Source organism: Rhinolophus sinicus, linkage group LG03 (assembly GCF_036562045.2).
Source record: "Rhinolophus sinicus isolate RSC01 linkage group LG03, ASM3656204v1, whole genome shotgun sequence".
NCBI classification, from domain to species: Eukaryota; Metazoa; Chordata; class Mammalia; order Chiroptera; family Rhinolophidae; genus Rhinolophus; species Rhinolophus sinicus.
The window spans coordinates 172,014,400-172,035,133 of record NC_133753.1 but is presented as its reverse complement, the minus strand read 5'-3'; the positions used below and the strand labels follow the sequence as shown (position 1 = coordinate 172,035,133).

The window sequence follows — 20,734 nt, the reverse complement described above, 5'->3', positions numbered from 1 at the left end:
CCCCTCCCTCAACTCCTACCAATAAATGAATGAATGAGTAAACAAATAAATAGGTAGGTTAATTCTTGTACTTTGAATCTCACCAGCGGGAAATGCTATTTACTGTCTAAATTATAATTTTTCACCCCTTTCCTTCTTTCCTTTTAGACCTAGGGTATTCTTCATTAGATATACATAGCAGTTCTTTAAATTCTTATTAAATCACTCCTTTACCTTGTCTTCTGCAAGTTAAATAGTCCATGTATTTTATTCTTTCCGCATAGTTTTATTCTTTTTAATATTTTAATATCCAATGCTGTGACCGGTTTTCTTGTTTTCATGGACCCCATCTTCCCTGGCAAAGAGAATGGCACTCGATCTCACTGAGTCATACTCTCTCCATGTCACCAAGAACATTTATTTTCAGACTGCCGCTATCAACCTTATCTCCAGGGTTCAACTGAATGAGTCTGAGCCACAACCCTGACTTTGCACATAGGTGAAGGTTAACGCCATGGAAACCAAATTTCAGAAAGGTGTTCATACACAAAGATGACAGTGTCCCTCAGCCAGCCCCTCCTGCTGGTGTTAGCTGGGCATTCTTGCTTATTTACGGTTGCTTACACAGAGCCTTTCATCTGAGCAAACCCAGTAATTGCAAGTCTTCCACAGGGCCATTTGCCTGGTGAGTGTCATTACCTTTTTTTTTTTTTTTTGACAACTACCCATTTCCTTACAAACTGGGTTGTACACAAGAGCTGTGTGGACAGGGAGAATAAAACTTCAAGACTTGTCCCATTAGGTTTAAAGGTTTTGGACTCTCTGTTTTATAGCTTATCAGATAGTAACAAATCTAGTTCTATTGGGGGGTTTAATTCACATGTCATTAACTACCTTGGCAAAATCCAACATTAGCCCTGAAAGGCTAATTTGATTAAAGAATTGATGGACATTACTCCTCTCAGACAAATGAAGTTAATTTTAATGGAGATAATGTCTCCCTGGCAGATTATTGTGAGAATGCAATAAGCTAGCTAGCATATTTCAGAGGTTTTGTAAATTATAAAATGCTGAACGAATGTAGGTGATTATGACATGTCTCTTTATTCCTTTGTTACAGCCTCCAGATTCCTCCTTTTATGTCTTTCCCTCTTATGTCTTTTCCTACCTCTTCTCTAGAGGTCTTACCTAATTATTTAGCGGAGGGAAATCCTCAGTCCTGGCCTACTGTCATTTTGTATTTTCAACTAGCAAACTGATTTAATAAACATACGAGTATGTTTTAAAACATATGAATAGGTATTTGGAAACCTACCACGGGCACGTCATGGAGGTGTTATACTAACATACAAGATGCACACACACGCACAGTATGCCACATTCCAAAATGAGGCCACTGTGCACACATTTTGAAACATCTGGCTGAGAACTAGTAAGACAACTCTTAAATTCTTATTCACATTGAGTGCTTTACTAGTTCTCAGACAGGTATTTCAAAATGTGTGCACAGTGGATTGTAGCAAACTCAGCACACCACTAGGACACTAATAAACAGCATGTGTATCCTAAAGGAATGTTAGATAAATGCAAAAAAATTAACACAGGAAGCCTGGGATAATAAATTTTTATAGACAAATGATTAGCTCTGACAGACCAAAGAGCAGAATTCATTTGGGTAAACATTTCATTTGTACTTTTATGAAGGACAGTATCTTTTCTTTGAAAAGATAAAAAAAGAGTAGCAACAACTTGTTTAGAAGCAGAAAAGTGTGCTGATTTTTATTGTTAGCCATTCTACCAGTTTCTGTTGTATTATTCCCATGTGCAGTCACACGATTCCCAAATGAGAAAAAGGACAATCACACCAATCTACATACATTTGGAATATTTATTGTATTTCATAATGCATTTAATGTCCATAGCATTCTTTAATCAAGAATATAAAGTCATCTACTTAGCCTCTTCCATTCAAAGTTGGGAACATTCTTAGAATCCCATTATCTTAAAAGAACAGACTGGAATGATAAGCAAGTAAATTTGCCAATATAGCTATCATCAATAACATACATGTTTCCACATCATAACGCTAACATAGATATATATTAGTCTCTAGACCTCGCAAATTCTAAGAGTCCATTTTACGAGTACTGGGAGAGTACGCTTTTCAACCACATAGCCAGCCAGAAAGACTATGCTACATATGGAGTGTGCTTCTCACAAAAAAAGTCTCTCTCGTCCCTCTAATACCACGCATGCTACAACTGTAGCTATATTTGAAGAGAAAGTGAGTTCCAATGACAACCAATGCCTAAAAACATGTATAGATTCCTAGTCCTGGTTCCAGAAGAATGGCACACTGCACTGGACTCCTATGCCTACCTCTGTACAGAGAACAGCTGTCTGGCCTGTCTTCAGGGTGCCTAGACTTTCTGCCCCGTTTGAGATCCAGGATGCCTGGTCACCTGCTGGGTAACTGGCAAGAGGATACTTCAGAGGAGAAGTTCCTTACAAAACCTAACCCTTCACGTTTATTTTCTAACAGTGAAAATTCACTCATTGCTCTTCAATGCCTGGATTTGCTCATCATTATTTCCCCAACTTGGAGGGTCAAACTAAAAGTACTTTGTTCAAGGAAGTAGCTTGAACAGAAGAAAGAACTGTTCTGTAGAAAAAGGCATTCAATATTTAGAAAGTTTTCTGAGTAGAAAAGAGAACCTGAAAACAAAGACTTTAAAAAAAAATAAATTATCTGCTGTCATTGTGACTATGGATTCATGATAAATAATTCCACAGCCCTTCTTGGTTTAAGAGGAGGTATTTTTCAAATAGCTCACTGGTCCTCAATAACCTAGAGAAAGACTCTTAAGGACCCACTGGATACATACGAATACCGTAGTTTCAAAATGAGAAAACTGATTAGATCAGTTAGGCTTACAGCCCCCTTCCATAATAAACCTCCCTCTTTGGCAAAGCACAAATGGTTGGTTGGATGGTTTACAAAGGCAACCTTCTGGTAGAGTGTCAGCACCAACAAACCCTACACCCTTTAGTCTTTCCCACAAGCTAGTTACTTCTCCAACACAGAGATGCTCCTGTTTTTCTTCTTGGGCATCTATTTAGTTATAAGAAGTATGGAGGGAAGAGAGATATAATCACAACATCTAAGGCTCCAAAAGAAAAGTCAGAGGAGGTAAAAGGAAAAACAATCATTAAGATAAAATTTCTCTTAATCAAAATTCACAATTTTCTTTTTTTATCTCTCAGGAATCGTACAAGGCTGCTGTGGGTATACTCTGGCAGGGGGGGAGGGCAGTTATTTTTCTCCCTCGTTCTTTTTTCTACATGTCAAGATTTAGTCAGGAGGGAAAGCACATCAATGAAAGTCTTCCTATAGGCCCATCTTGATACAAACTGCACACAGGTTCGTGTACGTACACAGAAGATGGAGAGAATTCCCATGTGAACACCAATTATAAAGACAGCCTTCTCAACCCTTATAAAACAAATAAGATAACCATATATATTTTTTTCTTTTTGTTTTTCACTGAAATGGCACAGCTTGCCAGAGAACAGCCTATATGGGTGCATAAAGCATACAATGCTAGAAAAAACTAGTAAAAAACTGCTTGTTAAATATACAATTATTATTATTGATGTCCTTTTGATAAAATCCTATGTGATTTAAAATGAAAAACACACAGCCTGGGACAAACATCTATTCCACATTTCAAGTTGCGATCTGCTGCATTGGCATGAGTTTTGGTGAAACCTGGTAAAAGAAAAAGAAAAAAATAACCAAATTATGAAAAACCTCATGGTATAAACGTCTTTCCTTTCAATTTCTGAACTTGAATGATACAAGCAACACACAGCCTTTCCATGAACATCACCTGGAATGTCCTCATTATTTTCCATTCTGAATCATCAAGACAGAGAACTCCCTTTCTGCTCACATTTTGTGTACGTAGTAGTCCTCAACCTTCTTGCATTATAGATTCTAAATTAAGGACCATTAAGACTGGAACAGGGAGCAGAGGGAGACAAATACAGGGTCCAGATAATCAAGCTCTCTACTGAATGGATCACTGAGTTCTGAGGTTAATGCCTCTGAGACTTCACTCAAAACTGAGACATAGAGTAAGGCATATGTCTCAAACTCCTCAAAACAGGTCCAATTTACAGTTTTGCAAAGAGACATTTAATATGGTCTTTGGATTAACAGGATACATACTATGAAGAGATGCATGGTCAATGACAAAGTTTTATCACAGATTTTATAATCAGAATGGAAATGATACAAAGGCAGTAAAAAGATTCCAAGTTATTACAAAAAGGAGGTAACAGCATTAAAAATATTATAATAAATGTTGACTATATTTATGTCCAATGTAAAGAACAGCAAATGCATTCCTAGGAGTCTTGAAGCAGAGAAAAATGTGGACAGATTTACATTTAATGGTAGAGCTGGTGGAAGAAGAAACCTAAATGTAAGTGGTCTGGCTTCATTTTCATGGGTCTTTCGAGGTGTAATGCCACGTAGGTATTTCTTCCATCAATCCAGCAAACATTTCTCAAGTCCTAATAAGTAATAGTCCCCATGGAATGCACAGCAGAGAATACTAAAATTTAGGTGATTTTTTAAGCCCCTCAGGGATGTGGCAATTGAATGGCCTTACTAGCATTTTGCCTTAAACAGTTAATATTTTGTTAAATTAATGAATGAACAAATGAGTGAGTAGATTAGATAAGCTTCAAAGAACTAGAATAAAGGTTTCTAACAGAAGTTAAGTCAGTATTAAAAATAGGAGTAGGCAATTATTTGGGTTTGATGAGGTTAAATATTTTTAGTTCATTTACACATTCTTTCTGTATTAACTCTTCACAATGTCAAGAGTTAATGCCCCCTTTTCTATTTCTGTATTAAAAGAATGACATCACCAAAATAAAAAGGATTGGTGTGTCTTGGTATAGAGCTTAGAATAAATGAGAGCTCATTCAGACTTGCCAGTTCCAAGAACAGACATATAAAGACAAACAGTAGACATATAATAAATGGACAAAAGTCACGGCTCACATTTGCATAGAACTTCAACTCTACTGAAAAGAATAAGAATAAAAGATATATGGTCTCTGAGCATTTAGAAAGTTTGTCTCATAATCCATTTTCTATTTTTAAACAACAGAGCATCTGTGCAAATAATGAAATAAAACTTTTTTTTTGAAAACATAATTTCTAATAGATTCTTTATAGAATTTCCTATTAAAGGAAACTGGACACCTTATTTTCTTAAACTAAACATCCGATCCTTTTCCTTGTCAGGTTGGCCCTATTTTGAGTTCTTTATATAATTTATATCCTCAATGTGGAAACTGACTTTTATCAGAAGATGGAGCTTTATATAGACTGACTTGGCCTCTCTAATTTTTGTAATGAAAAACATCTATCAAACCACCATTTCTCATTCTGTTCTCTTATAGTCTCATCAACTTTGAACACCCAGGCGAGCGGGAACGGATTTTCCTGCCAAGGTGATCTACCAGCTAAGCACAAGACTAGATGATTTAAGTGTAGAAGACAAGCCAATGATTTGTCTTCCCAGTTCACTGATGTCCCAAGAGTGTACTGTTTAATTCTGGTTTAATGCCAGTTCATAACAGATATTGAGAATTTATTCAACTTGGCAAATAATGTCTGCTGCTGGCTTCTTTCAGATTCCTTTGCCAACATATAAATAAGCAGCATTCTTATTTAACTTTTTGCCACTGGTGGTTTAGGTGTATTTCTGCCTGGAGAATAAGACCAAGATCCTTGGGAGGAGGAAATGTACCAATTTGTTCTATTTTATTCACATTTCATAGCTCTCTGTAGGGAGCACGTATTGTGTTTTGCTCTCAGCCCCGTGAAAGAAGCTCACAAATAAAGGCTCGCCTCTGTGTACGAGGCCTACAGTTTTCCAAGGTTGTCTCTAACTGGGAGCTGAAGTCTCTCCCACCTCTGGAGTTCATATCTGAAAAGCCTGTTGTGGCTGCAACTAAGCCACACACTCCATGCTAGCCTTTATAATAACAGTGATATTATTACCTCAACCTGCCCAGACCCTTTATCTCCCTCAATAGATTCACAACTCAATCCCCAAGAAACACAGACAGAAGTCCCTTTCTTTATAACAATTACATTTTGAAGGATAGTGATCATATGGAACAAGATCTCTGTCCATTATGGGTTGGCATCTCTTGCTATGAACTACTCCTGACCAGAATCTTATTTTGGGAGTGTGGTGAAGGTTCCAGAAATATAGTCAATATTTGCATTTCTATGACAAAATTTCCACAGCCTCCTTTGGAGTCCAGACATATAAAAGACCCTTAAGAGACTTTTTCACCAATTGAATAGAAAACTCCTCCTTTCAACTGACACAAAATCATGAGTATAACTCATTACTCATTTTTTTGGTCATTACAATTTTTTTTAAGACGCTATTTCAGGTGATACTTAAAAGACACAATTTCCACATTTTTTGTTGTTGCTAACTGCAATGTAGTATACAAGAAACTCTTAGTAATTCTTTTTTTTTTAATGGCCAAATATTTCATTATAACCATTATTTTTTAATAACCTGAAACCACAATTTTGTCATGTCCTGTTATCTGATGCTGTCATATTTTGCCTTTTTCTTTGAAATTCTCAGTATTTTCTCAATCAGCTTATAGCCACAGTCTGTATATCTGTGCATTCACTTGCCCATATTCTTAAGTATATGAGACTTTTACCAACACAGTTTCACAATTACTTTGACCTAGGTTTTTACCTATTTTTCTTTATTGTGCAACAACCTGACTATTCTCTTCAAGAATGTTCACTTCCAATTATATAATGAAGGCTGAGTGGGCTTTTTCTCAAACAGAAAATCTTGAGTAACTTTATGTAGTTACATGTACAGTAAAACAAACCTACGTAGCAATAATCACCTGGGGTAGCTTGGGAATTCTAACATAGAATACCTTCTGAATTATCAAATAAAGAAATGTTATCCTCAATGTACTTTTACTCTTAAATAAGTAACCCAGCTATTAAGCAGAACGTTTTATTAATCAGAACACTCCAGTGCCTAGCTGTACAGAGAAACAATCTGCTCTATGTGATTTCATCTGTCAGGACCTAAAGAGATGCCATTGATGAGATCGTCACAAGCTAGTTCTTTGTCAAGGTGGTTCAGCTGATACTACACCATTTCATTTGCAGGACAACTCTGACATACAAGTTAACACTTCATCTCAACAGCCTAATTTGAAGGACACACGATTACATGTCAGTATCAAAAGAGGAGGGTGGTATTGTAGCAAAGGAGGGACCAAAGAGCTATTTTTCAATGTATCAAGACATGGAAACTATCACTTAAAAAAAAAAAAAAAGAAAGCAAAACAGTTAAGTCCATCTTTTTCATTCCTGATTTACCTACATGATTAAAAAAGAAACAGGTAACAATGAGGGCCTTCCTTTATTTATTCTCTTTTGAAGCAGAGAATTGAACATTTTATGGATTTCAAATAGGCTACCTGCTGAAGAAGAGGTTAATTCATCCACATGGGGAAAAAATACGAAGAAAAGTTGATTAAGTAAGAAGAATTGTTTGCTTTTATCACTGGAGTAAGAAATTCTAAATAGTTCAAGTATAGACAAATCCCATTTTTATGCCCTGAAGTTATTGAAAAGGTAATTAAAGATGTGCTATTTGTGTAACGTATTGCTGGCAGACTTCTTTTCTCCAAAGGGAAATTCAGAAAAGGTTAATAGACAAAGACCTTCATACAATACCAGAAATAGTTACATGTGGATAATTAATTATGCAGCAAAATTGTTTTTACGGAAATTTGTTATGCACGGATAGGAACCAGCCAAACATGTAGTACCTAAGGAAGAAATGTATGAATGACTCATCAAATAAGTTTTGTTAAATTACTTTCTCTAGGACAGGTAGCTGCAATGTTTCTTCTCATAAATACATTTCATTTTAACTAGTAGATCTGTTTTTAAAATGTATGCAAGAAGCAAATTCTTTTCCTTCATTTTTTCAGAGACATTTCGCCTTTACTTCTATTGACTTCAAATGGACTGAGCCATTCTCTCAAGACCCACTACATAGGTGATTGGTGACTTATAAACAAGCATTTACATTAAAAGGCAATTAATTATTACAGTATTATTCTCTTTGTTTTAAAAAGGGATTTGAAGATTTCTTAAATGGATACTCCCCTCATGTACTTATCTATTTTGTAAGTCAGAGTTTTCATGCACTAAGCTTTTCTTTAAGTGGAGGATACATCTATTTAGTGACTATAATCTGGTGGTGTCAGAAGCCCAACATTCTATTATCTTCAACAGATGGAATAATCAGGCATGGAAGCTCATCAAAGAGAAATTTATAAACCATAGATGAGTTTAAAAATAAAGAAGTATCAATGCTCTGTGTAGCTCATATTATTCAGTTAATCAAGTTTAGTTTCAGCTGATATGTAACCCAAGAACAGAGGAGTGCAAGGAACTTCACAAAGAGTAGCTTAGAGTTCAAACTCGACCTTCTGTTTCCAGCATCTCCTGGTGGTTCCTCTCCTCCCTGTTTCTGACCCCTGAGCCAAATCCTGGCCCACAAGCCAGAGCCTGCTCCTGCTCCCGTTCCTACCTGCTTTCGTCTGGACGCCCCCTTCCTTCCACTCCTGCTCCCTGCAAAGGTCAACTCCAAAAATGATCCTAAATTAATGGTTCATGTCCTATAAAGGCCCATTAATCAAGCTCTCGATATAGGATAAGTGGCTGGATTTGTTCACGGAAACACTTACTGCAAAATCACATCCAGTGCTCTTTTTTATGTCATCCACTGTCAGGCCTTCCCAGAGTTCAATCAGAGTCAGCCCTTTCTTGCTGTCCACGTCAAACACAGCCTGTCGGAGTCAAGAAAGTGACAATGACAATTGCTATCACAGTAATTATTTTCTAGCACAAACAGAAGCAAGCTCTCAAATTTTTAAAGGAGAGAAAAGACCCAGGGCAAAAGACTTTGAACATCAGCAATGAAAAAATGTAAACCAATAGCTAATGTATTTTGGTGAGAATAAATGCCAACTCCCTAAGTGTCAATGAGTTATGGAGCACTACCAATGCCAGAAACAAAGGAATGTTGACTACTGATGGCATTTGCTATTATTTTAACCAGTTGTTTTTTTTAACTACTTTACTTTTGTTAGGTCAAAAGTTCAATTAGGTGATTAATAATGATTTGAAGAAAGAAAAGAATGAAGAAAAGCAGGGAGGGAGGAGATATTTGGAAGGTGAAAGCACAGGGATGATGGGGGAAAAGCTGATCGCTGGGTAAGGAGTTACAGGAAACCAAAGAAGGTACTCTGAAGCGGCTAGAAGTAATTACAACGGAATAGCTGTCCTGGCCCTGAAAGACCCCCCACAGGTAAATAATAAAACTTCCCCTGTAAGTCCCGTGAAAATACATAGGTCCAAGAGGATAGCATGAGAACCTCCCTCTGGAATGCAAATCAAATTTATGTTTAGGACAAGCATAGAAGACTAACCTCACCCTAAACATCCCATTACAACTTTCTGGTCAGTAACACAGGTGACGGCAGGGCCAACTGGTATAGTTTGACCTCTGTAGGTAGACTCAACCTGTTGTATCTGATTTAAAACACAGGCTGTCACAGTTATATGACAACGTGAGTAGAAGAGACCCATAAAGTCACTTAATATAACTTCCCACCCAAGAATTCTTCAAAACGTTCTTCTGAAATGGTCACTGGGACTCTGCTTAGAAACTCCCAGTGGCAGGAGGCTACTTGTCCTAAGGAAGATGGGCTATAGATGGGAAGCGCTAACTGTAAGGGCCCGAGCTGCTTTCTTATGACTTTAACTTGCTGGTGCTGCAAGCTGTCCTCCAGTAACAGACACTGGTACAGGTAACAGGCACTGTTTCCTCTTTCGGTTTTCATGGTTGATTTCCTCTTCCTCAGACTTAAATATTATGCTGCCCAGATCTCTCCTCTCCTGTAGATTTACCTTAAATTCAACTATTATTTGCAGGCTTAGAGTCTTTATTTTCAGCTGGCTTGGAAGTCAAACCCTAAATTGTCATTTTAAACACTCTCCTGGTTAGGAGATTAAAGGGAAGACATCACATGCAGAGGAAAGAATCCAGGCTTTCCAGCGGGACAGGAATGCCAGCTCTGCTGCAATGCAGTAGCAATGCAATCTTTGCTGAACCTAGCTTCACATCTACAGATGAATATCAAAAACCCCTGCTTCCCAAGATTGTTATACAGGACAAAAATAATAACAGACATATTCTGAGCACATGGCATCAGTCATGGAATATAGCAGGGGCACCGAAGGGAACATTCTTTCTCCTTAATAGCTTAATTCATTGTCACTTGTGTGTGAACCCAAACCAAAGCGCCAAAATGTTTATTTGTCTCCAGTTAATTGATATTTTTCACCAAGAGCAAAACATCAAGAGAACCAGTGATCCATTTGTGTGATGAATTCATAGACAACCTAGTTGGTTTTACTGGAAAAGATGGTTAAATTTAGAAGGAAATATTTCAGCAAACTTTTTCTATGTTTACATATTTTTAGGTTTCTAAGAAAACCTTTTCTTTTAGTAGATATGTGTGTTTTGAAAAGGAAAACAATGGTCATTTAGAAATGTCTGTATGCTGCATTGGGTCTTTTAATTCCAAAAGGACAAATTAAAAATTTTAAATGGATACTTTCCAGAAAATGTGTCTGGAGCACTATTCACACTGATTTGCTCTTTTCTGCATTATGAACAGCTGTAAATTTATCAAAATGGAACAAATCAGAGAAATAAAGCCTCTGGATTGTGTTATTAAGAATAGGCAGGGAAGAAGATAGTTGTGGTATCATGAATATAAGGCTTCAGTGATCAGGGAGATAAAATTTATGGCAAATTGACTTACTGCTTTTAAAAAATGTTTATTAATACTTTTATCAAACCTTAATTAGCTTTCAACATCATGTATCGGAAATCCAAGCATCTATTATTAAAAAGGGGAAAATTTACTTTTGAAACGTTTAGGAAAGTTCCCATTTAGTGGTATAAAGTATAAACAAAAACTTGGTAAAAATGGAGGCTACAATAAATTGTTCAACTACCAAGAATAATATTTCAACTACTCTATTTGTTTTACAGATGAATAAGTCAATTATTCTATCAATCATAGCCCATGTACTGGTGAGGTAGGCATCTTTCATAACCTCATTCTAGTAACACAAAACTAGGAAATTGGGGTCAGAACATCTCCAAAGCCTCTTTCAAATGGCCAATGGAATTTTCCATTAAGAGTTGAAAATGGAATTCTAGTCCCATATCTGCTACGGCAGGGCTGTGCGCATTCATTGTCCTCAGGGGCACTGCATTCTCATGTACTTATTCAATAGACATCTGGTGAGCGCCCACTAGGATGGAGCAGAGGGGTAAACGTGCACCACTCCTTTCCATGAGGTACCCAAAGTTCCATATTTAGATGCCTTTCACTCAACTCATTTTTGCTACACAATGTAATTCACTGTTAAGGTTCCAATTATCCTCACATGCTAATGACTTCCACAAGTTTGTCCCAATACTGATGTCTCTTCTGAGCTCTCGATCCACATCTCCAATTGCTTATCACAAATATTTGACTGGATGTTCAGTATGTTAAGTTATTCCAATTGGGAATATCAGATTGAGAACGTCCAAAGTGAACCTATTCTTTCCCTGCCTCCCATTGCTCTGCCCTTTCTCTTCCAACAGTCCTGGCTTCATTGAAGATACATACAACTGGTCGATCATCCCCTCTAGCCAGAAAACTTAAAATCACCTCTGCTTTAGCATCCATGTCCAATTCACCATTGAGTGAGGTTGAGTCCATTGCCTAAATTTCTTCCAATCTCCCTTTCTGTCCTGTGGTTTAGGATCTTGACATTTCTGGTCCAGATCACTGAAGGGGACTACCAACTAGACTCTGTCTCATCTTTTCTCCCCCTACTCTATAGAAAAGCTTCTCCCCCTGCTCTTTCTAAAATGCAAATCTCATCAATTGTGTCCCCAGCTACTAAAAATCATTGAAAGCCTTCTTATAGTCTGCTGTTGACCAGAAGCTTACTGATAACATAAACAGTCAATTAACACACATTTTGTATGTTACATGTATGATATTCTTACAATAAAGCAAGCTAGAGAAAAGCAAATGTTATTGAGAAAATCATAAGGAAGAGAAAATACAGTAATTATTAAAAAAACTTATGCATATAAGTGGACCCGTGTAGTTCAAACCTGTGTTGTTCAAGGGTCAACTGTAATGGATTCCTTTCAACAAGTCCTGTCCATAGTTTTGGAGAAGTTCCAGAAATGGTAAGACTCAGTAAATAAATGGTGGGATAAAATATTCTGCCCTTTTATCTAGTTGTTCTCTCTACAAGTCATCTTTATGGAATTTCATATAAATAGTCCTAGGGAAAGGCACTATTTAGAACAGAACACTCCTTAAAATGTGGCTTCTGCAAAGTATTATGAACCTCCTGACCTGTTTCAAAGGGCTGCTTTAGGGTGCTTGTTACCACCTTAGTGAGGATTAGACAACCAGATTAATGCTAAGACACCACTACCACAGCTCTTGGCAAAAGGAATGGCATCCGTAACAGAAAAAAACAAACAAACATGCTCTGACATCGATAATTCTGTTTTGTGGTTTCATCAAGATACTGAATGAAGAAAATGATACCCTCCTAGCTCACTTATGAGAATTGTCATTCCAACAACCCTGGGTTCAAATCTGGATCAGAAAGGAAACTAGGCAACTAGCAGTGACAGCCCTCTCTGATCTGAACAGTTTTCAGTTGTACCATTGGTCAACATTTTCTGTCTAAGAAGAAATAATCTAGAGAAGCACGAAAGTGGCTGGTGTGTTCTGAAGTACACTTTATAAAAGAGAGCTGGAAGCATGCAAGAACCAGAAAAAATAGATTTCTTGGTTCACTGTGAGGCCTGCACTGAAATTTGCACCAAAATGATTAAAACCCAATTATCACTCAGTTTCCTAAAATGAAATCCAACAATTTGTACTTGTGATTTGCAAAAGCAAAGAAGGTAGAAATAATATGTATAATCTTAACTTTGCATGTATCATCCATCTTAATAGTCCAAGCATAAAAATCAATAAAACTTTTCTTTGACTATATCACATGGTCAAAATTACCAAGGACAGTCGTTCTATTTTGTGTGCATGTGTATATTTCCAGAGTTGCATATTAAGAATTCTACATTTTGGGACAGTAAGTTGATGAATTTTCCTATTCAGTCTACCCACGGATTAAATTAATCTTCTGACTACCAACGTAACACACTTTCAGAAGGTAAAAAAAGAAAAATCTACAGATGGTTATAAATAAAAAGGTGGTGGTAGACATTAGAGGAAATAAAAAGAGAAAGCACTTTACCTTTTCGGTAATGATGCGGCTGACACATTGCTTTCCAGTTAATGGTAATGTACATTTCTCCATGATTTTATGTGCATTTCCCTGTTTCAAAAAAAGAAACATCAAGAAGAGTAGTTAGGGACCAAGTTTTATTTAGAATTGATATAACTATAGGACAAACAGAAACTATCAGAGAAATTGTCTGCTAATTACAGGCTGTTTCAAAAGCTTTGCACAGTCATGCTTTTACCTCCTTTCTTGAGTCAGCATCTGTCCCTAAAATAATTTAGGGAGAACGCCAAATGAATAGCCAAAGGCATAAATGATTTAGTTGGGAAATCCCTGCCACAGATTTGACCTCTCAAGCCTCAGTCCTTATATCGTGGAATGAGAAATTTCGATTCTAGTATTCTGCTTGTTTTTTTCCAGGGAACGGACTCCTTGACAAACATGAGCTACTATTTACCAAGGGTAGGAAGCACACATGGAATGCAAATGCATAATATCCCCTTTTAAAAATGATATTTTATTTGCTAAAACAATAATATATACACAGAAAACAGCACTTACCTCCTTTCTGCACCTTAAACCTGCACTCAACAGAAATCAATCTCAATTTTTTTTCAGTATTTTCTTTTAGATTTCTATACATTTTCTCCTTAGTTTTGTATTTAAAAATACTATTTTGCCATGCTTTTTTCCCTTGATTAATCAATTTTAGACATTACCTACTAATTTCTTATTGGGTATATGAAGACTTAACTCTCTTACAAACCTCCATCATCCATCACGTTCAGTTCTCCCAGTATAATTATGTCATAACTTGTAGGTAATTCTCTAGTCAGAATTTACTTATCATACTGATGAAATGACCATGTAAAACTGTTCATTGCTGAGCCATGCAGTGTCGTGCACCATGATTATATTCACTTTCTTATACAGCTATTTGCTTTTCTGGGAATTTGTCCGAGCCTCAGTTTGCTCATTGGTAAAATGTGTGACCTGTCCTAAATCCACATTTTATTTTTCAAAATTTCCTTTGGCCACAGTACCCTTTCTTCAAACATAAAATAAAAAGGGATTAAGTGGAGAAAGCATGCCCCATTAACCCCCTGCCCCCAACCTGGATGGCCTCGGAGGCACATCTATGGAGCACAGTTGAAACATTAGCTCTGATAATCTGATCTTTAAATCATTATCTTCTGATTACGATCAAGCTACTTGCTAAGTACCAAGCACCAGGAACCCACATTAACATTTCCCTTGAGGCTGAAGGCTAACCTACCACATTTTAGATCTTCCGTTAAAAATGGCAAAATGCTGTCACGGTTTCCTTTTTGGATCTGTAAGCACCACACATGATATCATGATCATCTTTTGCCATTTCAACGTTTACCTACTAGAATATGCACCTGCTACCTGGTTTACACCTGTCTCAAAACTGCAGTCAGACCAAGTATATGATCAGAGGCAAGGAATTTCAGATAACTGGGCTTAATTAAGAAGATGCTACTCCTTGTGACAACCTGCCAACTCCCCAACGCACCAATAATTAGAAGGTTTTACTGTACTTAACCCAGGGCATGGCACACAAGGTATTCATGAATGAATGGGATAGAAAAAGAAAGTCTACTGGCAATTTTGGATGGATTTGAATAAAAGACAAACTCTCTTACTTTGTCAAAATTAGTGTTAAATACATATAAAGTAGATAGACATTATACCTTTAATAACAAGTTATATGCTTCTGGATTTTACTGTATAAGAAAATGTATAGCTGTAGAAATAAAACCTTATTTTCTCTTCAATTTTAATGATCTGTTTTCCTTTCCAAATTTCAAAAGAAGTTTGTATGTGCCATAGAAGCTTAAAGAGGTGAAATGAATGATGAATATTCAAACTTGTACATTTGTCAGGTCTCCTTACATTTGATAGAACTGAAACAAGGCATGTCACAACGAATTCCGGGTCTGCCCGTGAACAAAGTGAACAATCTGTGGGCCTCTGAAGAACATTTTCTGCAGGGAGCGCTTCCTTTGTTCTCATTATTCCATCTAGCATGAAAGCAGCCACGTGGATTTTAATGAACAACCAACTTATTTTAGGAGCAATCATGAATTTCAATTGACAAAATTAACTATGTCCTACCAATAGAGACCTTTTATAGACTATTTTCTTTTGTTTTTAATTAAAGTTTATTGGAGTGACAATTGTTAGTAAAGTTACATAGGTTTCAGGTGTACAATTCTGTAATACATCATCTATATATCACATTGTGTATTCACCACCCAGAGCCAGTTCTCCTTCCATCATCCAAAAAAATCTGAAAACATTTATCCATAAAGATATATGTGCTCCAATGTTCATTGCTGCTTTATTTACTGTGGCCAAGATATGGAGACAACCAAAGTGTCCTTCGAATAGATGAATGGATAAAGAAGTTGTGGTACACATACACAACGGAATACTGCTCTGCAGTAAGAAAATATGAAATAGTACCACCTGCGACAACACGGATGGATCTTGACATTATTATGCTGAGTGAAATAAATCAGACAGAAAAAGTCGAGAACCATATGATTTCACTGATATGTGGTATATGAAACTGTAAACAACAAAAGAACAAGACAAACAAATGAAGAAACAAAAACTCATAGGCACAGACAATAGTTGAGTGGTTACCAGAGGGTAAGGGGGAGGAAGGGAGTGGTAGAAGAGGGTAAACGGGGTTTAATATATGGTGAAGGAAAAGGAACTGACTCTGGGTGGTGAACACAATGTGATATATAGATGATGTATTACAGAATTGTACACCTGAAATCTATGTAACTTTACTAACAATTGTCACCCCAATAAACTTTAATTAAAAGAAAACTCATAGACACAGACAATAGTTTAGTGGTTACCAGAGAGTAAGGGGCAGGGCGGTTGGTAGATGAGGGTAACAGGGATCAAATATACAGACCATTTTCTACAACCAGTACAGTGTAAGCGGTTCAGAGTATGGGCTGGAGCCAAAGCACCTCCACGTGAAGTCTGACTCTGCTCCACACTAGCTGTGCAGCGTCCCCGGCTGCCTCATCTCACAGGGTTATTCACTGCAAGGCTTTGAGGAGACAGACGCAAGCATCCAGCCCTTAGCAAGTACTCGATACAGTTAACTTGTACTGTTTCTACATCTTATATTTAACATTTCTACACTCTGCCAGGGGATTCTTTAGGAGTTCTTAAGTTCCTATATAAACTTGGACATATAATGACACAGAAAAATGTCCTCAACACAATTCCTGAGACCCACAAAACGAATGACACCACAACTCATATTTGGGGGCAAACCATGTGGCTGGCCTGGAAAACTGGCACCAAATGTATTCTTGCAGTGAGAACAATGTAGCTAGATGATTCCATTCACGTTTAGCTCCAAGACATAACACAGACCACAGAAAAAGAGAAATGAAATGCAGAAGGATTAAGAATGTCACAATTTCAAATTCAACAATAGGTTAGCTATGAAGCCAAAATATGACTAACTCCCACTTTAGTTCTCTATTCTAACCAGGCAGGGCTGAGCCTTACAATGTGCTATGGCAGCTGCATGGATTAATGATTCACAAAGGAGGAACAATTGCTGAGTTTTTTGTATTTAAAAAGAAATCCTAGAAAAGAGATGCCGTGTAGTGTGGTAGCAAAAAAATAATATATTACAAGTTCAAAGACCCAGGTTTTTCTCTTAACTCTTCCATCTAATAGTCATTTGGTCCCTTAAATTCTCTGTGCTGTCGTTTTCTCCTCGACTGCCTGGTCTTCCTTACTTGAACACTGTAGGAATCAAATGAAATGTGACCAAGCAGTGAAGTAGGAGGGGTCGAGTCTACATGCAAATATCTAGAGTTAGTGGGGTCTCGTTCATCCTTATCATTCTGTTTCTCTCTCTCTCTTTCCCCCCTCTTTTCTTTCCTTCCTCCCCCTCTCTCTCTTTCTTTCTTTCTCCACAAAGAAATGTCAGAAGAGGCAGAGGAATGAATATGAAGTGTAGCACTAAAAATGCTTTAGTCCTGAGGGTTCCTGTTTGCTCTCATTTGCTAACTTCATCATAACCTTAGTGAATTAGCTAAATCTCTTTCTTCCACGTGTTTCTCCAGCTTTTTGCTTTTTTCCTTTTCATCGCTTACAGGCCTCATGCAAGACCTAGGAATTCATCATTCCACTTTTAAGTGACTCAGGGCCTTCGAACTTTCTGTTATTGCTTCATGGTGATCTCAATTTAATTATTTAGATATCTGTGTGAAACCCTGGGCCTAAATTCTTTAGTACAAGACAACTCTGGTTGAATGATAATAAATCCCCTTGTTATCATTACAGTAAGTTTCATGTTCTCAGGATAAACTTAACCCCAAATAACAAGCTCTTTTTTTCATAACATGATGATTTCTGCATTTGATGTCAACATTTGATTTGCCTGAGTCAACAGAGCATCCATGTAAGATTTTGCTTCACATAAAACCCCACTTTATGCCCATCTTTTCTGTTAACTGCTTCTTAAATGTGGCTGTAATATATTTCTTCTTTCAGCCACCTTCTTTGGGAATGCTCTAAATGATCAACTACAGAGAAGGAATATTGTAGAAGGTGGTTACTCCTTAAGGGACCAAGTCTTTAAGCCTTTGTTCATGCTACTTGAAACATACATCACCATGTGCTCCATCACCTCACATTCAAATGGCAACACCTGCCTATTTTTCAGAGTTTGGCTCAGGTGTCATCTTCCCTGGAGAAACTACCACCAACACCCCCTACCCAACGCCTGCATTCCAGTGGCCCAGGAACGTACCCAGTCTGACGCACTTCTTAGGTGCTCCTGTGTTTCCTTCACTCACCACACAGGTCATAATCGTTGACCTCCCTTCACCACCACCCCTCCACTAGCCTCTGAGCTCACTGAATGCTCAGACAATTTATCTTTCTGTCTACAGCAATGAATTGAGCACTAGGCAGGTCCTAAGATATGTATTTCTACATTCCTAGCCTCTCTGAGCTCACTAGGAGAAGCACAGCTAGCAGGAATGTATGAGGGGTTTACAAGACTTTGGAGATAGAGATAAAGGCGTGATCAAAGGAAGCAAAGACATCTCAAGGCTGCACTATAAAACATACGGATTTACAAGTAAAGAGAGAAACACTAAATTGTGATTATTCTACCTCTTCCTGCTCCCTCCTACAGCTTCAAGGCTTGCATTCATCTGTGGAAAGGCTCCAAAGGCTGACTTGGCAAGAAAATGTTCAGTACTTTGTCTGGTGGCACAAATAAACCTACTATAGCTCTCTTTTTGGGCTTCCCAAAATGCCATAAAAGAGGTCTGAATGTCACTGTCCCTTGAGCCTTCCTTCTTCCTACTGGTCTCAATGCTTAAACCACATGAAACAGCTTCACACACACACACACACACACACACACACACACACACACACCACACACACACACCCCAGATATAAAATTTGGGGGAATGCTGTATTAAAAAACACATAACTGTCAAATCACTATGATGATTGATGTGGTACAGACAAGAAAAATGGGACTTGCTAAATAAGGAAAATCAAGGTACACAGAATAAAAGAACAAGATGATAATATTACTCACACTAAGTTTATCTTCATGGGATATTTATGGCCTTTACACAGCACCTATTCAATAGGGATTCCAACAATCCACATAGAATTTCATTGGAAAGACTCGGCTAGCTCTGAAGTGGAGAACAGTTGCTATTACAAATGGTTTTTATAATGTGGATGTAATAACAGTTTGTGGTTACAGGCACATTCTCAAAGGGGAAGACTCACCAAATGAGATGATACATACAGCAAACCATTTCCCTGAAAACAGTCTTCAGGGCTTCGAGATCTTAGAATAGAAGGCCATTTTTCTTCAATATAATATAAAAATCTTTACCATAGCTTTTTATTTTCTCTCTAAAGATTGTATCTTATGATCTCTAGCCTAAGGATGGCAGAGCCCAGGAATTGGCAGGAATTCTTTTTTCTTTCCATTCATGAATTATTGTGGTACCTTAGAAAGCTTCTCTTAGCATTAGTTTTCCTTTTAACAACTGTAGATACTCAGTCATAGAATTTAAAGTTATTAGTTTAATTAATTCTGTAAGACATCTTAAAGAGTTTTATTGGTTGTTGGACTATGTTCTGCTTTTTCTTTTGTTTTCCATTAGAACACGTTTTGCAGGCATTTCTATCATCAAGGGAAAATAAAAAGGCAAAACCATGTAAGGATTTTTATTTTGTAGAGGTGAATCTTTTTTTCCAGATTAAGCCACGAAATAGTCTCATTAAAAAATTATAAAATATTGCCAAGTTTTTATGAATGGAAAAATATTAAACCAGCTGAAACTATGTTAATTATGAATTATCCTAACAAAGGAGTACTTTTTGATCTGGCGATACTTTTCAATGTTTCTGAAAATTGTCTCAAAAATGTTTCCCAGAAAATGATTTTTTAAAAAATCATTTGGTAATACAATTGGTTCAAAATAACTAGAATTAATAAACCTCTTTTACTTTTTATAATTCCTGTCCACAAAGAACGAAGACAAGCTAAAGCATCATTCAAGATTTCTATAGGACACATTTATTATCAGATACAGATTGGACTCAATAAAAATATTACTCACAAAGATTTGTTCTCAACTTTTCCTAACAGTATAATTATGATTCTTCTTATCCCTTCAGAATCCAGACCTTCTACTGTAATACAAATAAAATCTAAACCTCTTTTAGAAATAGAGCTCTCATGTACCCAAGCTTTGCTTATTTCCAACAAATGACTGAATTTCTTTGCTTTTGTGCTCTGAAAGTTATACCCTTAGGAATACATTTTCAGTAGACAATACTGAGAACAAAACACTTTATATTGTTAGTGGTGATGATACTTGCCAGGATAGAAAAGTTTAGTAAAAGAAAATGGAGGCCCAGAGGCAGGATACTTAGATGTTCAGCTTTCTTTTGCTTTTAATTTTCCACTTGACTTTTATCAAAATATTTAATCTCTATTGAATTCAGATTGCTTCTCTTTCAAAGGGAAAAAATAAGACCTACCTCACAAGGTACTGTTATGATAAAATGGAGGCAGCAAACATGTAACTGCATGGAAAAAGTTAAAAGTGCCCTAGATGTTCAAAGTATCATTATTATTTGAAGAATTAATGAGTTCAACAAGTATTTATTGAGTCCTAACGTGCATCCGGAATGATTCTCTTTAGTTGT

The 20,734-nt window shown here is 37.0% G+C and overlaps 1 protein-coding gene across 1 annotated transcript in view; it reads right to left on the bottom strand.

Annotated features, from left to right (window-relative positions):
* Positions 1-1,849: 1,849 nt before the first annotated feature.
* OXCT1 (3-oxoacid CoA-transferase 1) overlaps positions 1,850-20,734 on the bottom strand; it is a 115,654-nt gene continuing 96,769 nt past the window's right edge. The window contains exons 15-17 of the mRNA XM_019748541.2: positions 13,484-13,564; positions 8,818-8,919; positions 1,850-3,748 (exon numbers count right to left, since the gene is read on the bottom strand). Coding sequence (XP_019604100.2) covers positions 3,707-3,748; positions 8,818-8,919; positions 13,484-13,564 — 225 coding nt within the window. The 3' untranslated portion in view covers positions 1,850-3,706. The remainder of the gene's footprint in view (positions 3,749-8,817; positions 8,920-13,483; positions 13,565-20,734) is intronic.